This window comes from Atractosteus spatula, chromosome 4 (genome assembly GCF_055471065.1).
Source record: "Atractosteus spatula isolate fAtrSpa1 chromosome 4, fAtrSpa1.hap1, whole genome shotgun sequence".
NCBI classification, from domain to species: Eukaryota; Metazoa; Chordata; class Actinopteri; order Semionotiformes; family Lepisosteidae; genus Atractosteus; species Atractosteus spatula.
This window is the reverse complement of record NC_142709.1, coordinates 33,303,089-33,329,231: the sequence shown is the minus strand read 5'-3', so window position 1 is coordinate 33,329,231 and position 26,143 is coordinate 33,303,089. Positions and strand designations below refer to the sequence as shown.

The following is a 26,143-nucleotide window of genomic DNA, read 5'->3' as shown; positions in this document are numbered from 1 at the left end:
AACGCTTTCTCTCTCTCCAAGACCTTTGGCCTGTTTACCACAACTTCTTCACTTGTCCTTTCTGCGACGTTAACACAATCCCCTATCCTGCCAACAGCGGAAAAAACAGCTTTTGTTCTCTTCAGAATGTCCATAATTTCCTCCCATTGTAACAAATACAGTATGTGATTACAAAGCATTTTTAATCTAATTATGCATTGATATAAAAATGTTCATTAAGTTTAAACAAGTTCACATACAGTCCAGTAGTTTGAAGTTAAAGATATTGACCTACAGAGTTGTTATATGCTGTTGAATCCTGAAGACATAGTTTACTGTTCTGCAAATTTTATATTCATTTGATGCGAACAAAAGCAAACGTGCACATGAAGGTTTAGCAGAACCATAACGTGCCAAACAAACAAAAAAAGTTTCTCACTGCATGAATCTATAAAACACAATGAAGTAAAAACAACACATTCACACTTTGTGTAATGTGGGATGGACACATTAGTTTTGATTACCAAAGGTTGGGTTTAACAAGTGTTGGTTGCAAACAGTTCATGAAAGGTCTCCAGCCTTTTTTAGTAGATGACGGTTATATTGTTTCTAAAAGAAAAAACGAATAACCTGTCCGCTCTGTTGCCTGGAAAACTCAGGCATGTATCATTTCAGGAGGAGGTGGTGCTTGTCATGTCCTGTCATTAGGAGAGATCATCTGAGAGGTTTTATCGTTTGTCATTATATAGCTCATCTACACACTGTGGTCAGTTTTCTTGGCCTAGATAATAGACATACTCAGTGTATGGAATGCCACACCTCTAGTTAACTAAAAGCTCCATCATTTTTCTTCCATGTCTCTTTTGAATGTGGAAGAAAAGAGCTGCTGTGTTTATTGAGTGAGTGTGTGAAAGGCTGTTTTTAGTTCTGCAGGAAATCAGTATTTAATCCAGAATTCCACCAGGACTTCATAAACGTCCAGGCAAAACTGCCTCAGTAAACTTGGTTTACCAGTTTTTCATAAACTGTATTTCTGTTGTCTGGTTATGACCTGTAACTTGATCTGTTGCCATTTTGAGTTTCCTTTCCTTGACATGTAGATTAATAGCATGTGGACGCTTTGGAAGAATGCAAAAAGAGGTCCCGAAAGACTCGATGTGTTCAAAAATATGTGATCTGTGGTTCATGATTTTCTCTGCCATTTCTTAAATGAACAAATCCGTTCTTTATTGGAAGTCAGCAGATTTATTTTCAGTAGGAATAAAGTCTGAGTTTTAACATTGAGAAAGGTGGGGGTTGGGATCAGGGATCCTCACAGACAAGAGTGTATTTTTCTTCTTAGGATCTTGTTCATCCAAGAAGCATAATAAGACATTTGTTGGGAAAACTCCTTGGGAATCAATCAAGACAATCAATCAATCAATCAATGTTGTCTTGTACCTTGATCCTAATGAGCACCCCTTTCATACAAAAACTTCTTTTTTTTAGTACTGGATTTGTTTCATGGACACTAAGATTCCTGATGAGCCTTATTTTATTTTTGGTGTTTTATTTTTATATGTTGCCCTTCATGGTTAGCTATCACACGTCCCTTACCAGGTTAGAAATAGAACAAGTGTGAAGCAAAAGTTTATCACCGCATTAAAAATAGTTTCAAACAAAAGGAGCCCATTTATACAACATTTTTAATTCGGATTGTGGTCCTGTTTGTTGAAGAGGGTAAATATTTGCGCCATACACTATATATTGTACATCTCTCTGGTAAGGTCTTCTGCTTAGCAAATCATGAGAACATAGAAAACTAGCCTCTTCCGGTGATAAAGGAAAGCTGTTAGTATTTCATTGTTTCTAGTTTACTGACTTGTTGCTTGTTTGTGTGTCCCTTAGGGTTATCTGCTTTTATAATCAATTTTGTAGTGGCAGATGTTAAAACACTCTGACATAGAGTGCAGCACCCAGTCTAATCGTGGGATTCATGAGTCTTGTCCAAGATGTGCGCTGTCTGGGCAGTGTCTTTTGACAGCAGAGAAAAGCATTCGAGTCCGGATGAAATTCCAGCTGACCTCATCCAGTCCCAGAGGCACGTGGTCCCCCACAGGAAGAAGCAAGACGGTAATCTGGAGCTGTGGCCCAGCCTTGGCTGGTTTACCCTCGACTTCATGAAATTGGTTTTAGTTCTTATCTGGAACAAGGGGTTCACACTATGAGCCAGTGCCTCTTCATGAAACAATTTAAAGGCTTGTTTTAGAAGTAAATTTCCAGTAGCAGCTTGTTAGGGACTGTGCACACGATGAAATAACGACACTCCTTCTAGCCAGAAACAAAGTCCATCTGTGTTTTTCTTTGTCAGTGAAGAGGGTTGTGATGTGCAAAACCGGACAGCTGGCCAGTGCCAGAGTATCCACCGATAAGCCTCCAATCTAGGGTTGGGTAGCAGTTCAGTGAAGCACAGGGATATTAATCCTGTCTCTTGAGATTTGCAGATGGAGGAGAATAATTACCCCCACCTCCACTGTTTTTAACAACGGGGATTATTTTCTGAAAATTAGCAAAATGCTTGTCGGTGATAACAACCCCAGCTGGTGTTTTTTAATGGCAGCATAAGAAAATGAAAACAATGGAGATTGATTGCGGGCTTTTAAATAAAAAGGGAATACTTTCCAGCAAAAACCCTTATGACGTTCTCTTTCCTTTTTGTAACCGATATTTCTAATGGCCACATGCGTTGTGTAAACAGCAATTCATTAAAACTAAAAGAGTGCTACATTATGTATTTGCAATCGTAGTTTTGCCTCAAGTGAATCGCAAGAGACGCAATTAGTGTGCGATCTCTGGAGAGTCAGTCCTGGCTGTTCAGCGCTGTGGAGCTGAACAGCCTTCTCTCCACATTTCTGTGGACTCTCGAAGACTTCAGTACCATTTTATGTTTGTTCTTATGCTGGCATTACACTTGCTCCAGACAGGGTTTTCTCACACAGCACAGGTGTTGCAGCTGTTAAGGTAATGCTCTTATGTGCAGGGAGTTCCTGGTTTGAGTCCTGACACAGGACAGATTTTACTTGCCAGTCTGTGTGTTTGTGTGTTTCTTTAAGCGAAAGCGAGTTCTTCAGCAACAGTCAATAACTGGTGTATGGCCTGTCTAGATTAGATTAATATAAAGTTGTACTGAAGGAATAGGGGGTTTTATCAACCTAGGAGACCTCTGTGTGTGCAGCCTGGAAGAGCTTTGCAGTCAGGCTCTTTCGAACATGGAAGAGGAAACTGGGTTTTGCTTGGGCTTTCCTGGGCACACGCTTTGTGGTTAAATGCCCACAGTCAGATGCCCCGAAGTCTGGTTTAGGGAACTTGACGTAAAATACTGGCATCTGTGTTTCCAGGGATTGTGCTGGGAAAAGCCCAGTGGAAAGCGCCGCTCTGTCACTGTGGTTCTGGTGAGGCGTCGCTCTAGGGACACAAAGTTTGAATGCGCGGTTACCCCAGAGGCACGCGTTGCCACCACTTAACAAGAGAAGGGCCAGCAGAGTCTTTGGAATGTGGGAAGGAAGCTGGGGCCTCTTTGTGGCCACATAGATGTTCTAAAGAAAACATGCAGATTCCACACAGAAGACACCCCCCATCTCCACCTGAGAGCTGTGAGGCAGCAGGTTTAAATGGAAAACCTCCTTGTTGTCAACCACAAGCAAGCAATTTTATTAAGATGTCCCAAATACTTTGATTGCATTCTTCATCAAATGAGCCCCCATGAGGACATTGCTTTCCTGCTTCTAACTGCAATCCTCTAGGAGGGGCCAGCGTTATTGCAGGGAGATAAGGTAAAGGTTCATTCCATACAAACCTGAAGAAGGCTCCACAGCTGAAATGTTTTTTTTTCTTCTCTTTTCAGCGTGGAATAAACCTTTACTTGTTCCTTTGCAGCCTATGCATGCTGACGCAGCTCCCTACTTGAACTAAGATAATGATGGAGCATGCATGCTGATCTCAATAGGTACTGTGATCCTGCCAAGAGCAGCAGGCATCTACGAACCCCACAGCACTGAAAACTGGGTTGATGTGTGAAGAGCATTCCTGGGTGTCTGAGAATTGAGCCTAGTTTACACGTGTGACACGGTGATGGTGTGGAAAGGCTTTGTGATCGCTGCTCTTAAAAAGGATCTTATATACTGTAGGTCAGTAGTTCAGAGAGTGCTGAAATCCTTTCTTACAAGGAAACGGGTTACTCTTGGCGTTTGGGAGAGTTATTCATGCACAGCAAGGATGAACCTGGTCCTAAACCTCATGAAGATTGTAATAGAAGACATTCAGCGTGTGAATATAGGAGTTGCTCTTGTGCTTTGGTTCTGGTAGACCCTCATGCGTGTGTGAAGTATTAAACTTGCCTCCGTGTCCGTAGTGTCGGCCTTCTGGGAGCTGAAGCAAGGGTTAGGCCTCTTCAGACCAAGAGGCCCACTCGAAGGAGAAAGACCTGCCTCTTGAGGGCGGCCTGGAGGTAGATCTGCTTCTCCATCAGGCCCGGCTCCTACAGGACAGGAATTCATCACACCCGCGCGCACACAAGGGGCTTCCTTGTGCAGAATGTTGTTCTTGTTTCGTTTTCGCTCGGGCCGTGCCAAACCCCAGCCGTTCCCCTGCCGGGGCAGGTCTGTCCCAGGCCCGCGGGGCCTTGTGAGCGTGCGCCAGGGCACGGAGAGCTGTCTGCGCCTCTCTGAAAGGGCCCTTTGAGGAAGGGGCTGCGTGCGTTCGCAGGGCTCGGCGCGAACAAGGGGCCGTGTGATTAAGTAAATGAGCAAGTGCTGCCGCCCCCCCCCCTCACTGAGTGGCGGCCATTACTTTCAGAGAGCCTGGCCCTGGAATTAAATGTCTGAGGTCGGTGCCAACATAGTTAAGCCCCGTAATGCCCATCGCGCCGTACACTGCCGCCACACAGTACAGCCGTGGCGCGGTTTCTGGCTTTGAATGAGACATTCTGCAGCGTCTCCTGCAGCAAATCACCATGGCTTCCTGAATTAACTTACTGAACAGAAACATCAGTGTCTTTTTAATAAGGAAGGTCCTCCATTAAAAATGCATGACTCTTGTTTATTGAATGTATGTTCTTGGGAATTATATTGCTTTGTCCTTTTTTATTGAGTTAACTAATTTAAAATCTGGGACGGCTTGCTGCAGTTCATCTTATTAAATATGAAGGCACATTTTAGTTGCACATTGTTTGTGTGGTTGGTATTAAATGTATTTTCCGTAAAAAAAAAAGGAGGAATGAAGTTTCATTTGTAAGTTTTATTTTCCCATTCTATACCAATTGCTCCGCTACACTGGAGATACGAGCAAGGAACTAGAACTTCTTGACTTCTGGGCACTTCAGTGGAGGCCATTGTGCAAGCATAAAGTTGAATTTAGCTACAGTAGGGCATCGGAGTTAATCCATTTCAGTGACTGACTGAAGGAACTCCATCTTTTTAGTCTTGAACAGTGAAGACTACAAGGGCACCTGATCCAAGTATTTCAGAGTCCCGAAAGACATTGACAAAATCAACAAAGCAGATTTTTCAGAATGACCAGAGAAACACAAACCAGGGCACAAGTGGAAACTATGTGGAAGTGCATTTGAAACTGAGATCACAATGCACCTCTTTAACAAAGGGTTGTGGGAGTCTGGAACAAGCTAGCCAGCCGTGTTATTGAAGCTGATTACTTGATTCTTTCAAGAAACAGCTGGATGAAATTCTGGGACCAATCAAATAATGACAAACAGGCTAGATTGGCCTGTTTGCGTAAATGCGTAAATATTCTTACATATTTATAAAGGTGACACGGGATCTTTGAGCACCAAGTTCAACTCCTCTGTTTACCATCTTGTAAGAAAGGGCATTACGTGCTGGTATCACATCAGTGTGATACCAGTTGTCCTGGAGTATACTGGCAGTATACTGGGGCATTCGTCTAAAAAACCCTGAGCACCACCTACTGGTCCAACACTACAAATACAGCAGCAAGCTGGTTTCCTTAGAGATATCCTCTCCCAATACTGCCCAGGCCAGCCTTGCTCCGCTTCTGAGATCTCATGAGATCAAGCTACAAGGTGATAGATACCTTTACCTAGAAATGTAGTGCAAACTTTTGATACTTTGGACTTTAGTTATTAAGTTAAAGATGAGAAATGGGGCATTAGAGTTGCATTAGGGATATCAACAGCGATGCAGAGGAATCAAAAAGGTGTTTCTGATTGCAGGTTCATTGGTGTTGGTGCTGACTTTATTCTGCCTTTCTGCTTTTACTGGGTTGATGTGCGTTCACGGGACGTTTATGCTCATTTACATTCCTAGATTTTTAAATGGCAGCCTAAAGTGATCATGGGTGTTGGGGATCTAAATCTGGCAGTCTGGTATTATCAGTGGTAAGGCGTTGTTTGAAGTGCCATCTTTAGTGTCGAATTAATGCTGCACCTCAGCTCTTTGCTCTGACACAAACCCCACAGAGGTAGCGAGCCTGCTGCTTCAGATAAAATCTGATAGCCCTCTTGCAGATGGACATAATGATGCTTTTAAATGCCAAGAAACCCAAGGAATTGGTGCAGTTAAATTCAGTCGTGGACTTTGGATTATTTTTCCAGACGCATAGTTTTAAACGTTAGTTTACGGTGACACCAGGATTAAACATGAACATTTTTAATTTTTGAGTGTATTAATTTCTTTCCAGGAGTCGGTATCCCCCCGACGCTAAAAAGATGAGTTTTTAGTGTCAGATGGCGAATCCTTGATGAAAGGGTGCGTCCTCAGGAGGTGAGCAGTGCGCATAAGTGTATTGTGGTTGACGGAGTGATTGATTGTTCTGTATTGCAGCTGACAGACGCATGAGAAGATATGCCGGTGGTGTGTCTCTGCCATTCCCTCAGTTGTTGCTCTGCTGCTGACGGATGGGCCTGCAGCTCTGTAAATCTGACCACTGTGACATAATATTAACCTAATTTACTGTGTCAAACAGCTTTACAGCTCTCCCCCGAGACTGTGGTTGGTCTGCAGCCCTGCAAACAGGAGGCTCTTTGGGTAGAGTAGTATTGAAAACAATCGGTTGGACATCTTTAGTGTTATGGCTTTATTAGTACAGTCGCAGAGATTGCTTGGGCTGGTCCCTGTCCTTGTTTCACAAGTGAAGGGTAAATTTGTGGTTCCTCATGACGAGGAATGTCAGAAAGATTTCCCTCAGGCGTCAGGTGTGCGATGCGTCAGCTTTTGTCCTTGACTTTCTGAACGTCTTTTTTTTCCAGAATATCCTTGCCTTAAGAATTAACATTTCACCCGAAGGAGAAGAAGAGATTTTTTTTTACACCATAGTTCGTTGAAGGCAGCTCTGACTAATGTGAAAGCTAGTGTCCTGGATGGTTTGTAGGCGTAAGCCTATTGTATTGTAGTGAACTTGAAGTTCAGTGAATATTAAAGGATGGGTTCTGGTGCCAGCAGGCAAAGAAACACACAAAACCAGTGTACCTATGGAACAGAGAATGTGAGGGAAGAGGTGCTGCTTAGTCCAAAAAATTTAAATACGTCTGAAGACTGTACTGTTCCCGGAACATCTTTGGGATAATATACACAGTCTTGCACAGCAATAAATGGGGACTAGGTCAGGATCCCCACAGACCAGAGCTTGTTTGAAGTGTGCCGTAATGTCAGCCGAGAGATAATCCCACTTCCGCAGTCCTGAGGCTGTAGATAATGTGTTCTGTTTACTGGTTGGGAACAGTAGAGACCAAACTGAAAACCTTTTAACAAGGTTACACACGTTGTATGCCTCTCAAAAAGAACAGCATTCTATGACGCCAATCTATAAATATTTTGCTGCAAAGCCACATTTGTTGTTTCTTAAACGGCTTATGAATGACAGATTCTGGAGAGCAATACTTTCCTGAGAGGAATGCACTCATTGACTTAATAGTGTGAACGCAGACCTTTTTTCTTTCCTTAATCCTATAGCCTGTCGGTTACACTCCCTCCTACTCTTTATTTACATGTATACCTGAACAGCAGGATCCTCTTAACTCCCAGCAGGTGGTGTTTAAAAGGACCTGAAACACACGCAGCAGTCTGTATATAAATTACAGCTTTGCACTACTGAACATGGATCTTCAAGGCACTGTTATGGAAAGAGTATGCTTTTGCCCAACCCACAGAAAAAACAGAAAACCTCATCCTGTGATTTGTGGCTCTCTTTTTCTTAACAGTGTGAAATCTTCTGGACTTCGAACTTGAAACCAGTCTCTCTAATTCAGATTCCTGGATGCAGAGTAATGAGAGGAAGGAACGCGTCTCTTATTCTGAAGTAGAAGTATTTTCTCCATTTGGCGTCCTGCTCGCCATCCCTTCTAGCCATTTCCTGCTGAATGCCATTCTTGAATCCCAGCCTTCGGGTCAGCTGCGCAGGAGTGATGAAATCCAATCACACCTCCAGGGGTCAAACAGCGGGTCTCCCATATTGCACGCGGGATTACTGTAGTTGCTGATAACATGTGCGAACTACGAGTGGGATTGTAGGATCCTCGTGTCTGATTTTGATCTGCTCGATCCTGGTAGCTCTTTACGATAAGGGGCCTCCCTTTACACAAAGGGTTGTAGGAGTATGGGACAGTCATGTTGTTGGAGCTCATTTCCTTGGCTTTCTCCGAGAAACAACTGGCTAAGATCCTTAAGTCAGTTGGCTACTATCGATCTTGTGGGCTGGAATGGCCCTCTCTGGTTTTGTGATCTTTGTTCTTAAAGTTGTGAATGGCTTGATCTGCCCGTTGTGACTCGCGTCGGGCTCTGTGCATCTTCCTTACACTGTTTAGTAAAGAGGTCATACAGGAACGTGCCAGCTGTCACAAAAATCTCTAGAATAGGGAGATGCAGAAGAGCAAAAAAGAAAACCTGACATATTTGGTTCTTTAGTTTGCTTGCAGGCTGTGATCTGCCTGCCTTTGGCTTTATGGTCTCTGAGGCCCTAATTATTATTCATCTAGCTGTCATAGTCTCCAAGCCGTCTATTATCCATGTGTGTACGTGTGTGTGCTCTCTGCTTTAAGTGGATTAGTGGCTAGAGATTAGTGGAGATACTGTAAGATATCCCTCCTAAGAGGAGAAGAGGTTTTGGGAGAGTGGGAGTTTGCAGAGGGGGTGTATGTGGGGTACACTGCCGTCAAAAGTGAATGCAGAAGAGGAAATGAAATTGATGGTGAATGAAAGCTAAAAGGATCTCTTGTATCGCACCCCTATAGTTTTATTGAACCCGGGGATGAGGACAAATATCTGTCTTCCCCAACCCCTACTCTCACTCACTGCTATTTAAGCAAAATGCAGTTTAGTAAGATGTCCATCCATTAACCTACAAACAGCCACTCATCTAAGATGTGCCTTAAGCTAAGTTTAGAAAAAGTAATTGAATCTTTAAATGCCTTTTTGCTTTCCTCCTGACAATTGTGAGTTCTGCTTTGGAAATAGGGAAGCGAAACACCCTTAACCCCTGTGGAGTTTACAGTGACTCACTGGCTGGTGTGGAAGGGAACTCGGGCCAGAGACAGTCCCCATTCCTTTAAGTCTAAGGATTTAAAGAAAGGGTCGCTCGGCTGTGCTCCAGGAAGAAAAGGTTAATGCCCCGCTTCTGTGTTGGAAATCTATCTGGTGAAAACTGCCAGAATGTATCGGCGTGTACAACTTCAATTACCAGTTCCGCAAGTGCAGTTTGTTCAGTAATAATACGGAAGAGTATAGTTTTCAGTTTGGGCTGCCTTAGAATCGATCTGTCTTAAAGGAAAAAAGAAAAGTATTGTCCTGTTGTCACATTCAGTTCCGAAAGCCATTCTTCTCTGTGCGAGAAAACGAGGAGGGCGAAATTGAGCTTGGTGGTCTCTCTGGAGACGGATTCCAGGTACAGAGGCAGACGACATGCTTTGTCCTGCCAGTGCTGTTTTATATCGAGGCCACGAATTCAGTGTGGAAACGGAGGTCTGACAAAAGGGAAGGAACAGATAGTTTTACACATGCTGAACGTGCTAAATATTAATACTCATTACCTGAGGTTCAGTCCCTCCTATGCTAATATGATTTTGTATTTGGGCAAATTAAATGTAATGTAAAATGTAAATGAGCCAAAATAAACACCTAAATCTTTTTTCTAAGCAGCCTCCTTTCTCTAATTGTTGTCCCATAATGGATTTCTAATCTGGGGCACGTTGGCCTGGAGGAACCTGGAGGTGTATTTGCGAATCCTCTCCACACAGTCCCTGTCAGCGAAAGAGAAGAGAGCTCCCAGTGCCCCGTGTGCGCCGTGAAAACCAGCGCAGGCCCGGAGAGAACGAGGCACTGTGCCCGCCGCCCTCTTTCAGAGACCGTCTCTTTTGCTCCCCGCGGTCAGCGAACGCGCCAGCCTGCGAGCTCGCTCTGCTGTATCCTGTAAAGCATGATATCATGTAAAATCAGCCGAATTCATTTGCTGCCAGTATTAATGACTTTGTTCATATGGCACACCAACTGAGTACAACCATGGTTTTACATTGTCTTACTGTGCACACATTATTACAGTGTTTCCACAGTAGAGGCCTTCCAGAGGTCTCTTAAGTCTTCTTCCAGGCTTCTGTGCCATGAAGCCCATCAGACTGGTCTAATTCTAGGCCCTAGAGAGTCAGGAGCACTACTCTACACTGGACATACATATACATCGAGTTACTGTGGTTCTGTATTGATAAACCAGTCTTTATAGGGACTGGTAGGGAACATCCAGCTGAGGGTGTCTGGAAGGGTGAAAGGCTTGTTAAAACTGTAAGCATCTACAAAGTTCAGGGACAGAGTTGGGGGGAAACGGAGCAGGTCTGTGAGAGGAAGAAACCATTCAGATTAAAGCTTGAGCGAGCTCTGGGGCACTAGGGTTAGAAAATAAAGGTCAGTTACTCACGGATATTACAGCTGTTAATCCACGATCTTGCATCTCTTCGTGTCATTTCATGGAAACATTTCAGCTTTTTTAAAACCCCAACAGCAAGAACAAAGTTCTGAATCCTGTATTCTGCCAGTTCTTATATTACAGTAATGAAGAGAAAAAGAGCATGACCTAAACCTAGATGCCATTTTTCGTGGCTTTCTTCTGTGTTGTGTTCTAGCAAACACCTGTGTTTGTGTTATCTTAGTTCTTGGATTGCCAGATTCTCACACTTGTGTGATATTTTTTTCTGTGCGGGTGTCGTGCTCACACCACAGTAAATGTGCTCAATTTCAGACTCTTCTGAAAGCCTTCAGCTTCCAGCTTATCCTTATATTTCTCTGTACTCTACCAAGTGCTCACCAAGAAGCTCAAGCCTTGAGCAAGAACTCAGGCTGCTTCTTCCCTTTCATCTCCTGCCTTGTGGCGTCTCATGATAAAAACGTTTCCCGCGTCTGTCGGATCTCCACTCAGAAAAGTGGGAACACGAGAATCGCAACGAGAAAGCGGCAAGTAGTTTTGAAGGCTTCCACACTGTTCTCTACCGTCTGTCCTTAAATGTCCTGTAGTGCCAGACTTTTAGAGCTCTTGCAGAATCCTCACGGCCGCAGGCTTCATGGTGTCAAGAATGATACTGTATGTAGTAACCCCTCAGCAGCATGTTGCAACTACAGATGCTGCAAGAATTCTTTGCCTTCAAGCAGCTAGACATGGAAAAATCGATGCCACACGATTACGATAGAGATGTTTTGTTCTGAGCTGCAGGCACAAGGAGTGCTGGAGAACACCACACTTCTCTGAAATCCAGCATCAGAATCATTAATCCGTGGTCTTTTTACTTACAGCAAGCTACTCTACAGTTCTGAACAATGGCTTTTAGAAAGCAGAAAATGCCACACAGTAAAATGTGCACAACTGCCTGGGTAATGGATCAGACTGCTGTAGGGAGTGTCCAGTATGTGAAAAGTCATGACAGAAGAGCCTCTGGGGGCGCTGTTGTGTTAATTCACCATTGTGGATCTGTCGTACTGACGACGCAGAACACGTCCTGTCATTTTATTGTTGCGTTTCTGTTCCTAGAGCTGCTGGTATGGTTTTGTCAGAACAGGGTGTAAATGCGCTTCTCTCCGTGTTGCAGAGAAGCTGGTTGCCTACCAGCGCGAGTTCCACGCCTTAAAAGAGCGCCTCCGAGTGGCCGAGCACCGCACCCTGCAGCGCTCCTCTGAGCTCAACGCCATCCTCGAGCAGTTCAGGAAGGCCATTGCAGAAACAAATGGCAGCAAAGATGCACTCACCAACTTCTCAGGTAAGAGTCGGCTCTCTGACCGTCTCCTGCGGGCAACAGCTCTCCATGAATATTCACAGAGGTGCTCATGTCTGCTGTAATGCCAGTATATAGGGGGCAGCGTCAAGCACTCACATCATCAAGAATCATTTCTGCCTCTGCTTTGTTGTGAATCTCAATTCCTTTAACTTTTGGGGTTGAATTAAACCCCGTTTCTGTTTAATTCATGTGTTTTTGACTGATTAAATGAATGATGTGCTCAATAAGATGAACTATAGAACCTGCAGGATTGATCCATATCTTTTGAAATTGGCAATTTAATCATTACTTACTTTACAAAGTAAAAGAGGTTGATCTAGATCCCAACACTAGATGTTAGACTTTTTTCCAAATGCTTTGAGCAGTAGCGTGTGGAGTTTTGTTCCTCATGATTTTTGCCTACATGGAAAAACTGGATAGTGTGCATTGTCCGACAATCGCAAGATGTTAACATGCAAAAGTGACATACTGGTCGTTATCACAGGATGATGTGAAGAACCACAACAGCCGTGAATCATCTTCTAGCCATTGAAGAGTCACACTGTTTTTTCAGAAGGATGTTACTACCCTTGGGAATCGTACTTAATCAAGGACAGGCAAACATTTCAGCGTCCACTAGCTTATTGTGTGTGTTGAGCATATCTCATCAGTTAAACCACTGAAAGAGTAGTCTTTTTTTAGCATGCATTTTTGACATGCATGTATGCTGTAACAATGAGGAATTAATACAAATATGAAAAACTCTTTGCACCCTCCAGGCACACCATTTCTTGGCATGCATGCGTTTTAAAAATGTAGTATGTGATCCGTTGATGTTTTCTAAATTGTCCCATTTCTCTGTGGGTCTATGATGGTCTGCCATCTCTTGCTTCCAGGATAGGATAGAGTTGAGTGACCCTCATCAGGGGCACCAGAAAGAGTGGCTCACTGATAATGAATGACCAGGTTTTAGATGGGGTGTGTGATGAGTTCCTGAGAGTATGAGCACAGAGCAGGGTTTTGAATTAACCACACGAATTCCCCTGCTTCTCCCTTGATGATGCTGTTGACTTCAATCCATTGGTACCATGAGTTTCCGCTGTGCTCTTGTTAACAGATGAGACACAGAAGCTGCTGAAGGAGCTGGCTCACAGAAAACCGCTTCAAGTGCCAAATATCTACTACCACCTGCCTCACCTCCTCAACAATGAGGAGAGTCTTCACCCGGCGGTCCAGGTGGGCCTCGGAAGGACAGGAGGTGAGCACCCATGCTGGGAGCACTCTGGAGCTCCTCGACCGCAGCCCGTCTTTCTCAGCGCCCTGCTACAGACATAGGAGATCGCAGCTCAGACTGGACAGCTGTCGAGCCACGTTTAGAAATCGGTCTGAGATGTAACATCTTGGGGATTGTGTCCGCCATATAGTGAAAAGACGTTTGGCATACTTAACACGCGTTTTACACTTGTACTCTTCCAGCTGAGAAGAATGACAACCAGTCTGTAAGGGGGGCTGTCAGACCCTCTCCTCTTTAATGAAGCCAGGGTGAGCCAGGGCACTGCTGCAGGTGTGAAGATGGGGAGGCAGGGGTGCAAAAACAAAATGTGCAAGCTAGTTGGCAAGAAGTGCTATAATACGTGGGGGAAGTGGACGAGATTAGGGTTTGACCTCATCCCCAGCTATTGATTTAGACTCCATTTTGTGTTCTCTTTATCACTGAAAATGCTGACTGACTCATTAAGGTGGAAACGGACAGTTTTAATAAAACATGGTCTCCTTCATGCTCTTGGGTAGGGTTGATCAGTTACGTAACTGCCTGCCTACATTAACCAGCCAATTCCCCAAACATTTTAGAAGCAGTCTTCAAATAAACTCATTGAGTAGTGAAAGGTGTGAGTTAGAGCTGAAAGATAATTGAAAGTTAGAGTAACTTTGCCATGACTTGGTAACGGCGCTTTCTGGAAAAATCCATCCCAATGGCCTTTTCTTCCGATGTTTTGCTGTGGAAAAGCTTTTTATGTTCGAGGTGTGGGAGGTTCGCGCTGCTGGATCATCCGGTGATGCAGACAGTGCCTGAGGAGCAGCAGGAAGGGTAACCTATAGGGGTGAGGAAGTGCCCAGGCTGGGAGTATTGCTGGGGGCCTATCGACAGGCTGAGCGCAGCGCGCCCCTACTCCCAGCAGGCTTAGCAGGAGGATGAAAGGAGAATCCAGGAGGCCAGCTATTGATCTTTTCTTTGGATTGGAGATGTGTTCTAAAATTCAATCAGACTGAAAGGCGGGCAAGAAAAATATAACTTCACTGCGAGACCCAGGACAAGGGGCTCTTTTCTGGGCCCGTGCTGGTATAAAGCCCCCGGACACCATTTTTCATCCATAAAAACTTGGCAATTTCCAAAACTGGGTCGTGAAAAAAACCCAAACAATGTTATATGGTGAGTCACTTCTTGTGTTGATATAAGAGTCTCTCACATTCCAGAGGAAGTGTTATCTAAAACAAAAAAACCTTCAAATTTCTTTGTTCACTTTCCAGGTCCAAAGACAAGCTGATTCATTCATAAGCCAAGTGAGGGAAATAAAATAAGGAAGTTTAATTTCCTTGGCGGATACAGTAAGCATAACTTTGTGTTTTATCTTGTAGAAGGGCAAGGGCTAAGAGCCAGCCTCAATGACCGTTTCCTGTGCCCTTTTAATCTAAGACCCTGTGTTTGTACGAAGCGTGTGCTTCTGATATGAGGTGGATATTATTAGAAGTCCAAAATGGGACATCTTGTCCCTACAGAGGACATTGCCTGCTGAAACCAGGCTGCCTCTTTGCACGGGTGCTTCTTCGGCGGCAGGGAGCTTGAGATTGTGTGAAGGCCGAGCCGGGATCTGTCACTGACCTCTTCAGCTGAGCATCAGCTCCCGGGAGGAGGGGGCGGTGGGGTGTCGATTTGTTCCTCTTTAACCTTGAACCAAACAGATTTGCTCAGAGCACTCCAGTGGTGAAGTCTTCTATGCAGCAGTTTGCATAACCATGCAGGAGAGAAACTTTGCATCAGTGTGATGAAACAAAAATAGAGATGCACCCAAAAAAATAGGATCTCCTTTTATCCTAAGCATTTGTAACATCTGTCTCCTGTAACATCAACAGCGCAGAGATACGAAGCCGAGCTTTGTGGAGCTCAAAAATGGCCCAGAAATAGTGAGTCCTGTCAGGTAGTTGGTTTGACCATGATAATTATGCCTTTGCTTGTTTTTGTATTCAGGCAGATATTTGTACAGGATGACAATTAGCTGAGTTAATGAGTGTTTGAGTGTGTGCCTGTATGACATCAGCCTTGTGTATTTCAAAGGCCTCTAGACTGTAAACACACCCCTCCTTCATGCCCGACATTGATATCCTCACTGAGCAGAAAGAGTGCTTATCGAGACTCCAGGGCTTCCTGTGTCATATTTCAATGCAGAACTTTTCTCTACTTCGTAGGCAAGGAGTGAAGGCTCTGTGCCACCTTCGGCAGTTTGTTTAACAGTTATCATGCAGCACGGCCTTTACAGTGCTCTGGGCTGATAAATTTCAGGGGGAGAAAAAAATGGGTATCATTTTCTTTAGTCTCCTTGCTTGTTTTTCTGTCAGTTACTCTGAGTTGTTCTCCAGTGTTTGATGAAAAGGGAACTTCTTTGTTGTAATTTGAAAGGAGTGCTGAAGCTTTAGGACACTTTAGGAGAAATTAAAATAGACCACCCCCTGAGCGGTAAAAATCACTGTCAGTTCTTGAGCTTGTGTTTATGTTGATATAACAGTGACCTTTTTAGTCAGAACAAACGTTTTTGTAATAGTAATTTATGCATTAGTTTATTATGTTTGTTGATAACTGCTTTCAAGATGACTTACAAGTAGGAAATTACTTTGGAGCATTGGAGACCAGAAACCATAATTCTGGACCCAGACCGGTAGTTTAATGGAAGTCCTGGAGCTTGGTTGTGGCTCAGAAAGGTTATGGTCTTGGTTTCAGGGTACAGTACACTCCACCAAGGAAGTCCATGCCTGATGCAGATTACTTTAAAAACCCAGAGCTCCTGCCGCTTTTGGGAACATCTCGGAATATTTCCGAACTTCTCCAGGCTATTGGAGTGCCCTGTATTTTGAGGGATTTCGAGAGATTGCACCAGGTACGAATTGGGAAAATGAACTTGAATGGGTTCTCCTGCAGTCCCCTGTAGAGCCCTTTCACTGAGTTTTCACTGTTGATCCGGGTTTTAATTGAAGGTTGGAAATGTTCCTGAAAGCATTGGAGGCTTTTGGCTGGTCCTTGGCTTTAGAGGTGGTATTTGAACAAGGCAGTAGGGTTGAAGGAAATGGGGGGAGGGCATTTGAACATAAACAAACATGAGAACAAGCACACAAAAAATGTTCAGTTTCTGCAGTCTGCACTTCTGCTGGAATCCAAATATTTTGAGATCTGTGCCACAGCGGAAAATACGGTGACGGGACAACACCCACGGAATATCCTCTGGGCTGTCCCGAGCATTCCAGCAGGGAGCGGACAATATGCTACTGTCCAGCCTGCCTTCTCAGGTTAAACTGTAAAACTGCCGAGACTGCTGCCAAATGTGCACACCTCCTACTCCATAATGAAAGAATTCACCCCTAAGAAACACCTCTGGCAAAACTGGTTCACTGGTCTGATCTCATTTCAAAAGTTCAAAGAATTGTAGAACGCAAGTTAGACACTACCTTTTCTTAATCCACATTCTTATAGTGCCGTCACTGTGTTTTATAAATGTCCTTCTAGTGTAGCTCTGTTCTCATATTGTGTCAAAGACTACAAAGACCAATCTTATAATTTGTCTAAATTGAAGAACTGCTGATTTAGTGCTAGGATTCAAAAGCATTTGGTATAAAAAAGATTGACTATGAAACATTATTTTTGTAGTCTGGTTGGGGGATGGTGACACAGCTAGACCTCTTTTCTCACCTATTTTATTTTTATCTGTAAATGGGTCAGCTAATGTCGCAGCAGTCCTTTGGGAAAAGAGGTGTTATTTGGGGAGTCACTGTAAAGAAATGAACAGCAACTTATTCTCTCTGTTGAAACAGTGTGGTTTTCTGATGGTCGTTTTCGGAGAAGTGTATTTTTTTTCAGTCTTCTACTTGTAATAGTTGGAGGTGAAAAATACAAGAACACGAGTACAGCTGCAGATAAGAGGAACCCATGCAGCCCATCTAGCCTGTCAGCAGGATGTTGGTGGTTTAGTGCTTTAGCTCATTGATCCGTGTATCTCATCCACGCAGGATGTCAGCTTGAATAAGCTAGCTGGATAGTTGGTTTCAGACTCCCAGAATCTGTCTTTCTCAGGACGATACTAGCCAACATGCCAGTTTTAGTTACAGTAAGTTACATTGAAAATCCTTGGCAGGTAATGAGGTTTATTTCCATGTATGCAGGACTCCTTTGGCTTCATTATACAGTGTCCTCCAAAAGTCTTGAGGCAGCAATTGCAAAACTTATTTTTGTTTTAAGCTCTTGCAATTGGAGTCGGAAACACCTGAAGAATAGGCGAGATCTCTGCAGCAAAGTATCTTTGATAACACAAATTCAATGGATGAGAGGATCTCCGACTTCATGCAGTTATTGTTTCAAAGGGATGTTCTTTATAATCTAAGATTTGGTTAAAACTAATGTGTTCTGATGTTTACGGTCAATTAAAATGACTGGGTGGAAGACAAAGTGTATTTTTGTTCTAATACGATGAAATGTTTGCATGCAGTTGCCCAAAAATAAAGCCTCTTTTGTAATTTTTTTTAAAGCTAAAATAGATTTTTAACTTTGTTATTCCAGCTCTTGGAGGGCACTGTACAAGGAAGGTTACACATGTGATGAGACCATTTGATATTTTTATAGGTCTTTGAAACTGCAAAAAAAATCGCGGTTATAGCTTGTAGTTTTTTAATAAATGCTCCGAATGAGAGGTTAAAGATGTTTAATGGAAACTGTTTAATGTTGCCTCATTAATGGTGTTCCCTGCTGTCTGGCATCACACGGCAGAATTGATAAGTTCTGAAGTCTCTTTTGTAATATAAAATGCCAAATGGCGGGGGATTGTTCTTATCTGCTGTGCAGGGCTGGCTTTATGTTAAGTTCCAGCTCAGAATAAAGCTTCACATTTGTCTCTGGTTAGGTCTCTGTTATTGGCTCAACTTTATTTTTATCATAAAATCTAGTCTGTTTAATATGGATTATACTTTAGTTTAAAGTGTATACTTTATGATTTAGTTTAAGCTTCTTGAAAAACATCCTGGGTCTGCCTACTGAATGTCAGAAATTCACTTGGTTTCCAAGTCTTTGCGGTTCGATTTACCCTGGACACACTGGCAGCGCTCGTTGTGGGCCGTTGCCCACTGCACTCGAGTGTCCCGGGACGGCCTGTGTCCTGCGCGCGGCGGGCAGCACCTGTTCTCACAAGGCCTCCATTGCTTCCCAGTGTCCATCGTCATGGGAATCCCGACGGTGAGGAGGAAAGTCAAGTCCTACCTGGCAGAGACGCTGCACTCCCTGATAGACAAGCTGTCTGACGAGGAGAAACTGGACTGTGTTATCATCGTTTTTGTTGGAGAGGTATGCTTTCTTTCTTTTTTAAAACGTGCCCACCCAGCAGTGTGGCACAAGGCCTGTATTATTCACCCTGTCTTCCTAAACCCGTGGCCTCTGGAGTGAGTAATACTAAGGCATTGGCCTCCTGCTGTGCTGGTACCTGGCAGCCCCAGTGACAGACTGCTTGCTTTTTGCACCACAAAGACGCTTACTGATAGGGCACACACAGTCTTTTCACTCCATGCATTTTGTTTTCTTAATTACATAGGTGCAGAGCCTTAAAGGGCCAGTTGCACATTTCTATCAAAGTTTATCAAATGCACCACGGTACAGTGTGCAGCAGTGCGTGCTGGCAATGTAATGTCTTTTCTGCGAGCTCTCCCGGCGGTGGGGGTGGGGTGAAAATCACAAAATTAAAGTTTGTGGGTGTCCAGGCAGAAAACCAGGTGATTTGTGGGACCTGCCCCTCTTTTATCCTTGCCTGAATGGAATTAGTTACAGAGGAAGAAAATGTATTTAGCTGTTTTACAACTTAAAATCTGGATTGGTGCTTTTGGTCTTCACTGGGTCCATTTAAGGGGCTTGACTCTTGGGGATCTATGCTTTCCTGGCAAGAAGGTAAAATGAATATCGTAGTGACGCTGCTGGGAATCCTGTGTCAGTACAATATATCTCAGAGGGTGGAAGTCAAGGACTGAAAGCCCACAGGGAAAATGACACCTGAGCTTTGGGAAAGGATGTCAGAACCTCAAGGTAACGCGATAGTCTACAAGTAGTGTAAAACAAAGGACAAGCCTCTGTCTCCACCTCCCTGAGCTAGTCGGAAAAGCTGCAGTTCTATAAATTGCTTATCATAAGAAGCGTGCTGTCCCTTGACAGTTATTTTAAATGTGCTAGTGTGTTTTTTTTTTGTCTTGCTTTGGAAAGCATGGGCGTGGAAATTTGCTGACAGAATTTGATAAGTTAAACGGCCGTTTTCCGGGTTGTTGGCCGACAGCACCTTGTCTGTCTTTCCACTGCCGATTCCTCGCTGCTGCCCAGACCTGGGGCACAATCCGCAATGGGCACAGTTGGGCTGGTGCACCCCCCCCCCCCCCGAGCTGAGTCTCATTCAGCTGTCGGAGCTGGGAGCAGCCTTGAGCCACAAGCCCTGGAGACGGCTCTCAGTGACCAAGCGTTTGCCTTTTCTGTAGCTCTTGGCATGCAGGGCTTGCGCCTCAGTGAAAACACTGGGGGTCCAGTGCTGCAAGTCTAGCAGTGCACAGCTCCAAATGGCTTATAAGGCTTATAGATTTCCAGACGTATTCATATCCTTGATCTGGAACTAGATTTGCATTTAACACAAAATTCTAGGTGTATATTCGCTATTTTCTGATGCAAGTAAAAAAAACGGAGCATTTTATGAATTTCTCTATGCACATGTACAGTTGGTGCATATATGCTTGCCGACAGGTTCCAGCTCCTCCGTGACACTGAATTGAATGAAGCAGTTAGAAAATGGGTGGATTTCTAAATGCACGAGGTTCAGATGTGTTTGTACCCTGCTGTTTAGGGACCTCTTTTTGGCTCTGATCACCTCACTGTGAGACCACTCGCCCATGAGGAGCTTCTCCAGGCCCTCCACATTGTGCAGTCAGAGCTTGATCTGCTTTCCTCCGTTTCCATGAACGTCCAGCTAGAGATGGCGATGACCATCAGGAATATTTATCCCAGACTTAACCATTTGGTCACTGAATCGGACACAGGCCATGTGCAACCAAGCCTGAGCTTGACCGAATCATTTTCACTAAAATGTCCTGGTAAAATCTGGTGATTGTCTAGTTTGATCTAGAATGCCAGGATCAGAGGATGCAGACCAGCTCTAGAAAAGATCCATTTCTGTTTTTCACAAAAGGGAGGATTATTTTTCAACAGAAGGGTCATCCTACTGTGCTGATCGTACTTGAATTTGGCAAACATGAACTGGAAACAGTTTTTGGACACTGTCTTTTCAGAGGCAACATGAGCTTTGCCACAGATACCAGGCTTATGAGGTCAGCCTTGAATGATGGACATGTTGTAGTCAGATGATGTTTATTTAAAGGGTTTCCAGTTGCTACCCTGTGTGAGTTATCTTTCCAATTACTTTTCTGAACCCGCATTTGGGTAAATTGCTTATGTCTTGATCCTGGTGTAGCAACTATCCCATTATCCTTTAGCTCAAAGGTTGAAATTGGCATGGCTTATGGATTTATTTTTTGTAGTTTTCATGGAGTTATTGAAGTCAGTAATCATTTCCCCAAAAGCTCCAGACCGTTATCTTTCCCCATGATGATGTGAAGTGTTTTTCTTCTCTGTCTGCCTGCTGTAGTCCCTATTGGTTATTATAGTGATTTCCAGATGTTTTCAAGAAATACTCAATGATATAAAATAAAAGAGGATTCAATTTGCCTCCTTTTATTTTCTCAAAATACACAGTTTGAGGAAACTCAACTTTGTTAATTTAGAAATTTAATATTATACACCTTTCTGTTTTACTGAATCTTTGCTTCTTTATTTACTTTACAGTCACTGTTCATCGAGGGTATGAATAGTAGGCTACTGTGCATTTGTACGTTTTCAGCACTGTGTGCATTGCTAACAACAAAGAAAGGTTATAGGATTTAGAGAGTCCTTTCAAACCCCTTTTTTGTCAAGCTGGAACATTGTGTGCGCAAGGTTGTGCAAGACGTGGCCAGAATTAGCTGTGGTATTGTAACACATTCCAAACACCTGTCCGTGCTAAAATTAACACATTTTCCTCAGGGAAAATTTGCACCTGTTAAGGTGGCGTAATAGTTTGCACAGTGTTATCTCCGTTTTACTGTTTGTTTCAATGCGTGGAAAGTCAACAGCACTTGTTACACTACTGTCCTGATAAGTCGAAGTCACGAGTTCCTGCATCTCATTTGTTTTTTAATAAAAATGAAAAAGGAACAATTGCTGTACAGATTCTGTCATATATATTCATCCATCCAGTACAGCTTATTCCAGCGAGCAGCTGGACAGGATAGAGACACTGACAAGTACACACTCACACTTAAGGCCTGGTTTCCCAGAAGTCAGTTAACCTACCAGTATGTGTTTGGACTGTGGGAGGAAGTTGGAGTATCTTGCAGAAACCCACGTGAACATGGGGAGAACATACAAACTCCACACAGATAGCACCTTAGCTCTGGAATTCAGCCCAGGACCTCAGTGCTGTGAGGCAGCAATGCTAAGGACTGTGCCACCCTGATGCCCATATATTTCGTGAATAATTCTGTCTATAAGATTAAGATATATACTTTGAGATCATATCTTGAATATATGTCATCTGTACATAAAGAAGGGATTATGTTATATGCATATGCATGGGATCCCCTCATAGCCTTCTGTTTTAGACTGAACCTTTTCAGTGTAGGGCTTTCCCTGAAGCCCCCCGGGGTATCATCTTTGTCTCTGGACTGACTCAGAGCTGCGATGTCTTTTTCTGTTGTTGCAGGCAGGGGCGTAGCCAGAGGGGTGGCACTGGTTTGTAGTTGCTTCCCCTAAATTACTGTATGTCTTTGCCATCTCAGCTGCCACCCCACTGTAGGTGTGACCTAAAATCCCATATTGTCTTAACCTTCCCAACAGAAGAAAACAAAAACATAGGAAACTATTCTAACCCGGGGTGTTTTTTTTTTCCCCATGTAGCCTGTAGTGTAAATGGTCAGTGTTGGCACACGCAGTACGCGGCAAAGTTGTCAGTCTAGCCTCGCCTGTGGTGTAAAGCAGTGGTTACCAATGCAGCTGGAGCCTGGAAGTACAGTAGTACATCCTATTTTAGCAGAACATCCTATTTTGGAAGGCAAACAATATCAATTAAAAATGCCACTCCTGTAGGTGCCATCCCAAAAATAAAATCCTGGCTACGCCACTGGTCACATGGTGACCAAAATTGCACAAAATAGTCTAAATGAAGTCTCACTAGTGCACTGTACAATTTTATCATGACATCTCTTGATTTGAATTGTGCACTTATAACAACGATATATCATATTATTTTGTTGGCCTTTTTTATTGCTTCCGCTCATTGTCTAGATGATGGAAATTTTGTCAGACGAAACACCTAAGTCGTAAGAGACTTTTTCAAGCTCAGTGTTTCCTGCCTCGTGTTTATAATTGATGTTTCTGCTGCCTGCATGTGACACTCTGCACTTATCTACAATAAATGTCAGCTGCCAGGTGTCTGCCCAATCTTGAATTGTGTCCAAGTCTTTTTGAATTTCCTTTGCAGCTAATGTAGTGTTTGCTCACGCTCTAATTTCGGTATCATCTGTGAACCAGGAGCTTTTATAATGAAGGACTTGACATACTGTAATAGCTCACCGTCTTCTCAGGGACCATTCTTCCAGTAGGGTGAAGTATCCTGCAATTATCCCACACACTAGATGCTGGAGCACAGAGCCGGATGAAATGAGATGAGTAAGAAACCGCAGATCCTGTCCGTCTCTGCCCCATGCCGTGACCCACCACGGTGGTGTGATTGGACCAACTCTAAATTCTGATCAGTACTTTAACAGCCCATGATCTAGATGTTTTTTCTCTAATTACAATACCTAAAGTGTGGTCCCCCTAATGTGGATTTCCAATTTCTAGCCATTAACCAGTTTTCAATCCAAATAAATGCATAGCTTTCAAAGACTCCCTGCTTTCAAGTTGTTGTTAAACGTTAGTGGTGAATCGTACATTTTGAGAGGATTTCTCTTGAGCACTTGAGTACGGTTCAGCTCTTAATCCGAGACCGGTTGGCTCAGACCCTCTCTGCGGAAGACCAGGCACCACTCTGTGGGCAACAGTGCTATGTGCTCAGCCCACGGTCCTTATCCACTGGTGCAGGGGTCTCCATTCCTGGACCTGGGGAGCCCCAGTCCAGGTAGTCTTATTGGCGCCTGGTTTTAAAGACTGGCAATACCTGTCATCTGTTTGATTAAGAGAGCTCTAGTTCCTGAATGCAGAAGAGTGCTTAAATTTTAGTTCTAAATGATCTGTTGTGTTACCCATTTGAACAAATCACTTGTTTAATTGATGTCAATAGAATTGTTCCATATCTAGAAATTGGTCATTTAATGGTGACCCATAAAACCAGTTGGATTTCCTGCATTAGAGTCTGTAACTGCTGACACTTTCAAAACTCGCTTTGAAACCCGATCGAGCGCTGTAGCTGTTAATGTGGATTTTGGCTTGACTTTTGTATTTTATTTTACTTCTGTCGCGTTGTGTACATGTAGTGTTGGACAGTGCCTTGGGTGTTTTGAAAAAGACTTCACCTGTGTTTCTGTGAATTGTCTGTATAGCTTGTTAATATGTAGGTTTAATAGGCACATTGATCTGTAATTACTTTGTCTAGGGTTGTCACCCCCTGTGTGGATTTCTGCATCAGCAATTTCCCAGGCAGTGGTTATTGTTCCTGTCTTGAGCAGCTGTTGGAAGAGTTCGGTTAATGCTACATAAATGATATTTTTAATACAAGCAGAGTCTTAAGTGCTTCTTATATTGGTAAAGTACTGTCTGTCTGTTCTTGACTAATATATATAATATATTACTGACTGTCAGAGTATTATATAACACTGTATTATACAGGACTTACCAGTACCTCAGCCTGAGTTTTTTTGGTAAACACCAAACCACCCCTTATTTCTGGGACACATTACTTCATTGTTTTTCACTTGTGGTCCTGAAAGATTGTGTATTTGTTTGGGCCTCCTTTGCAATATTCCTTTCTTTTTCCTCACTAGCATCTAATATACGAGGTCCTGTGCCTGAATGCTCTTTCTGATCTTCCACGTCCTCCTCCTCTTTTCCCTGTATCTCCACTAATTCTCATTATCATCATTGCTTTGTTTCTGTGATTCCAATTACATCCTTGTCACGTGGCACTATTTCCTGGATATTGTTTCTAAGGTTCCTGGCATTTAGATGCAAACACTGTTTTTATTTATTTTTTTTCCTTTGAGTTCTGTTTTTGTTTCTACTCCCTATATATCTCCCTTTACTTTCAGCTGTTTTTTATTTTCTCTGGAGATCCTTGCCCCAAACCAAACATTGCAACTTTCATTCAGCTGTAATATACTGTATAAGAAAAACATGAGACCTTCACTTTTGGTTCTCTGGTTCATGTTTCCCTCCTGGTTCCGAAGAAATCTCCTGTGTTGACTGTCTTTTTGAGAATTTTGAACTTTTGTGTTGTATCAGGTCCCCTTGTAGCCGTTACTGTTCAAGACTCAAAAGGCTCAGTTCCTTGAGCCCTGGGATTTATCTGGGTGCTTTCCTCTGGGCTGAATCCAGCGCAGCCTAAATTCTCAAAGCCGCCAACGTGATGTGCACACAACAAGAGAGTTGAGGTTGTTCTCTGTTTGAATTCTCTTCAAAAGAGAATTTGTCTTTTGCATCACCGAAAGAAGAGATTCATGTGCTTGTGAAGAAAGCTAACACCATGCCATGCTCTGGGATTTGTGTCCCGTACAAAAAGATTTAAAGTGTTTTTAACGAGATGTGACCTTTATTTATCAAATTCACGCCCGAGTGAAGTGCTATTGATTTTCATTTGTTTTGTTTTAATTTGCTCAAGTTGACTTGACGTGGGCGTGAATGTTTTTGGAATTTTCCTCGTTTCTATTGCAAGGCTGTTTTCAAGGTGGTATGTCTTTGTTTTGTCTCTGCAGACAGATCTGGATTATGTGCACAGTGTCGTGGAGAGCCTGGAAAAAGAGTTGAGTGATTTTTATTTATTTTTTTCCTTCCCACCCCCTTCCATTTTACCCAGACGAGGCAAGATGACAATCGGTCTTTTAAATTCTGTAATGGTCCTGAAAAATGCGAGCTTTGAAGAAGATTGGCTGGAATTCTGAAGATTTCCACACTGTGTGAAGCTGTGGTATGCGAGACGTTAGTTTTTTGTGACTTTAAAGGCTAGTGGGTCTGCTGCAAGCAGGCTATTTAGAGAACCACCCAACAATTATGATTTGTTGACTGATAAAAAGGCCGAGAGTTTCGCTTTCCCTCTTTTACCGTTCCTGGTGGAAGTAACAGACTTGGCATAGATGGATGGTATTGTAGAGAGAGGTAACATGTTTTCACCTTCTCTCCGAGATGACCTGGTTTTACAGAAAACAAATCTTCTTGCCCTCTTTTGGTAAGTCAAATGGAAAACCTGGCTGGATGTTTAAAGAGTTATAGTGTATAATGCAGGTTCCATGTTTGTCTCGGCAATTTGTTGGGAATATCTTTTCGTGTGCAAAAAAAAAAATTCACTGGGTCTGCAGTTCAAGCTCGAGAAACAGCTGGCAAGTAAAATGTGTTCTTCG

At 43.3% G+C, this 26,143-nt stretch overlaps 1 protein-coding gene across 1 annotated transcript in view; it reads left to right on the top strand.

The window, feature by feature from the left end:
- The window catches only part of mgat4a (alpha-1,3-mannosyl-glycoprotein 4-beta-N-acetylglucosaminyltransferase A), a 72,790-nt gene that overhangs the window by 13,671 nt on the left and 32,976 nt on the right, over nt 1-26,143 (top strand). Inside the window, exons 3-6 of the mRNA XM_088912793.1 lie at nt 12,056-12,223; nt 13,338-13,478; nt 18,685-18,818; nt 25,502-25,548. Coding sequence (XP_088768919.1) covers nt 12,056-12,223; nt 13,338-13,478; nt 18,685-18,818; nt 25,502-25,548 — 490 coding nt within the window. The remainder of the gene's footprint in view (nt 1-12,055; nt 12,224-13,337; nt 13,479-18,684; nt 18,819-25,501; nt 25,549-26,143) is intronic.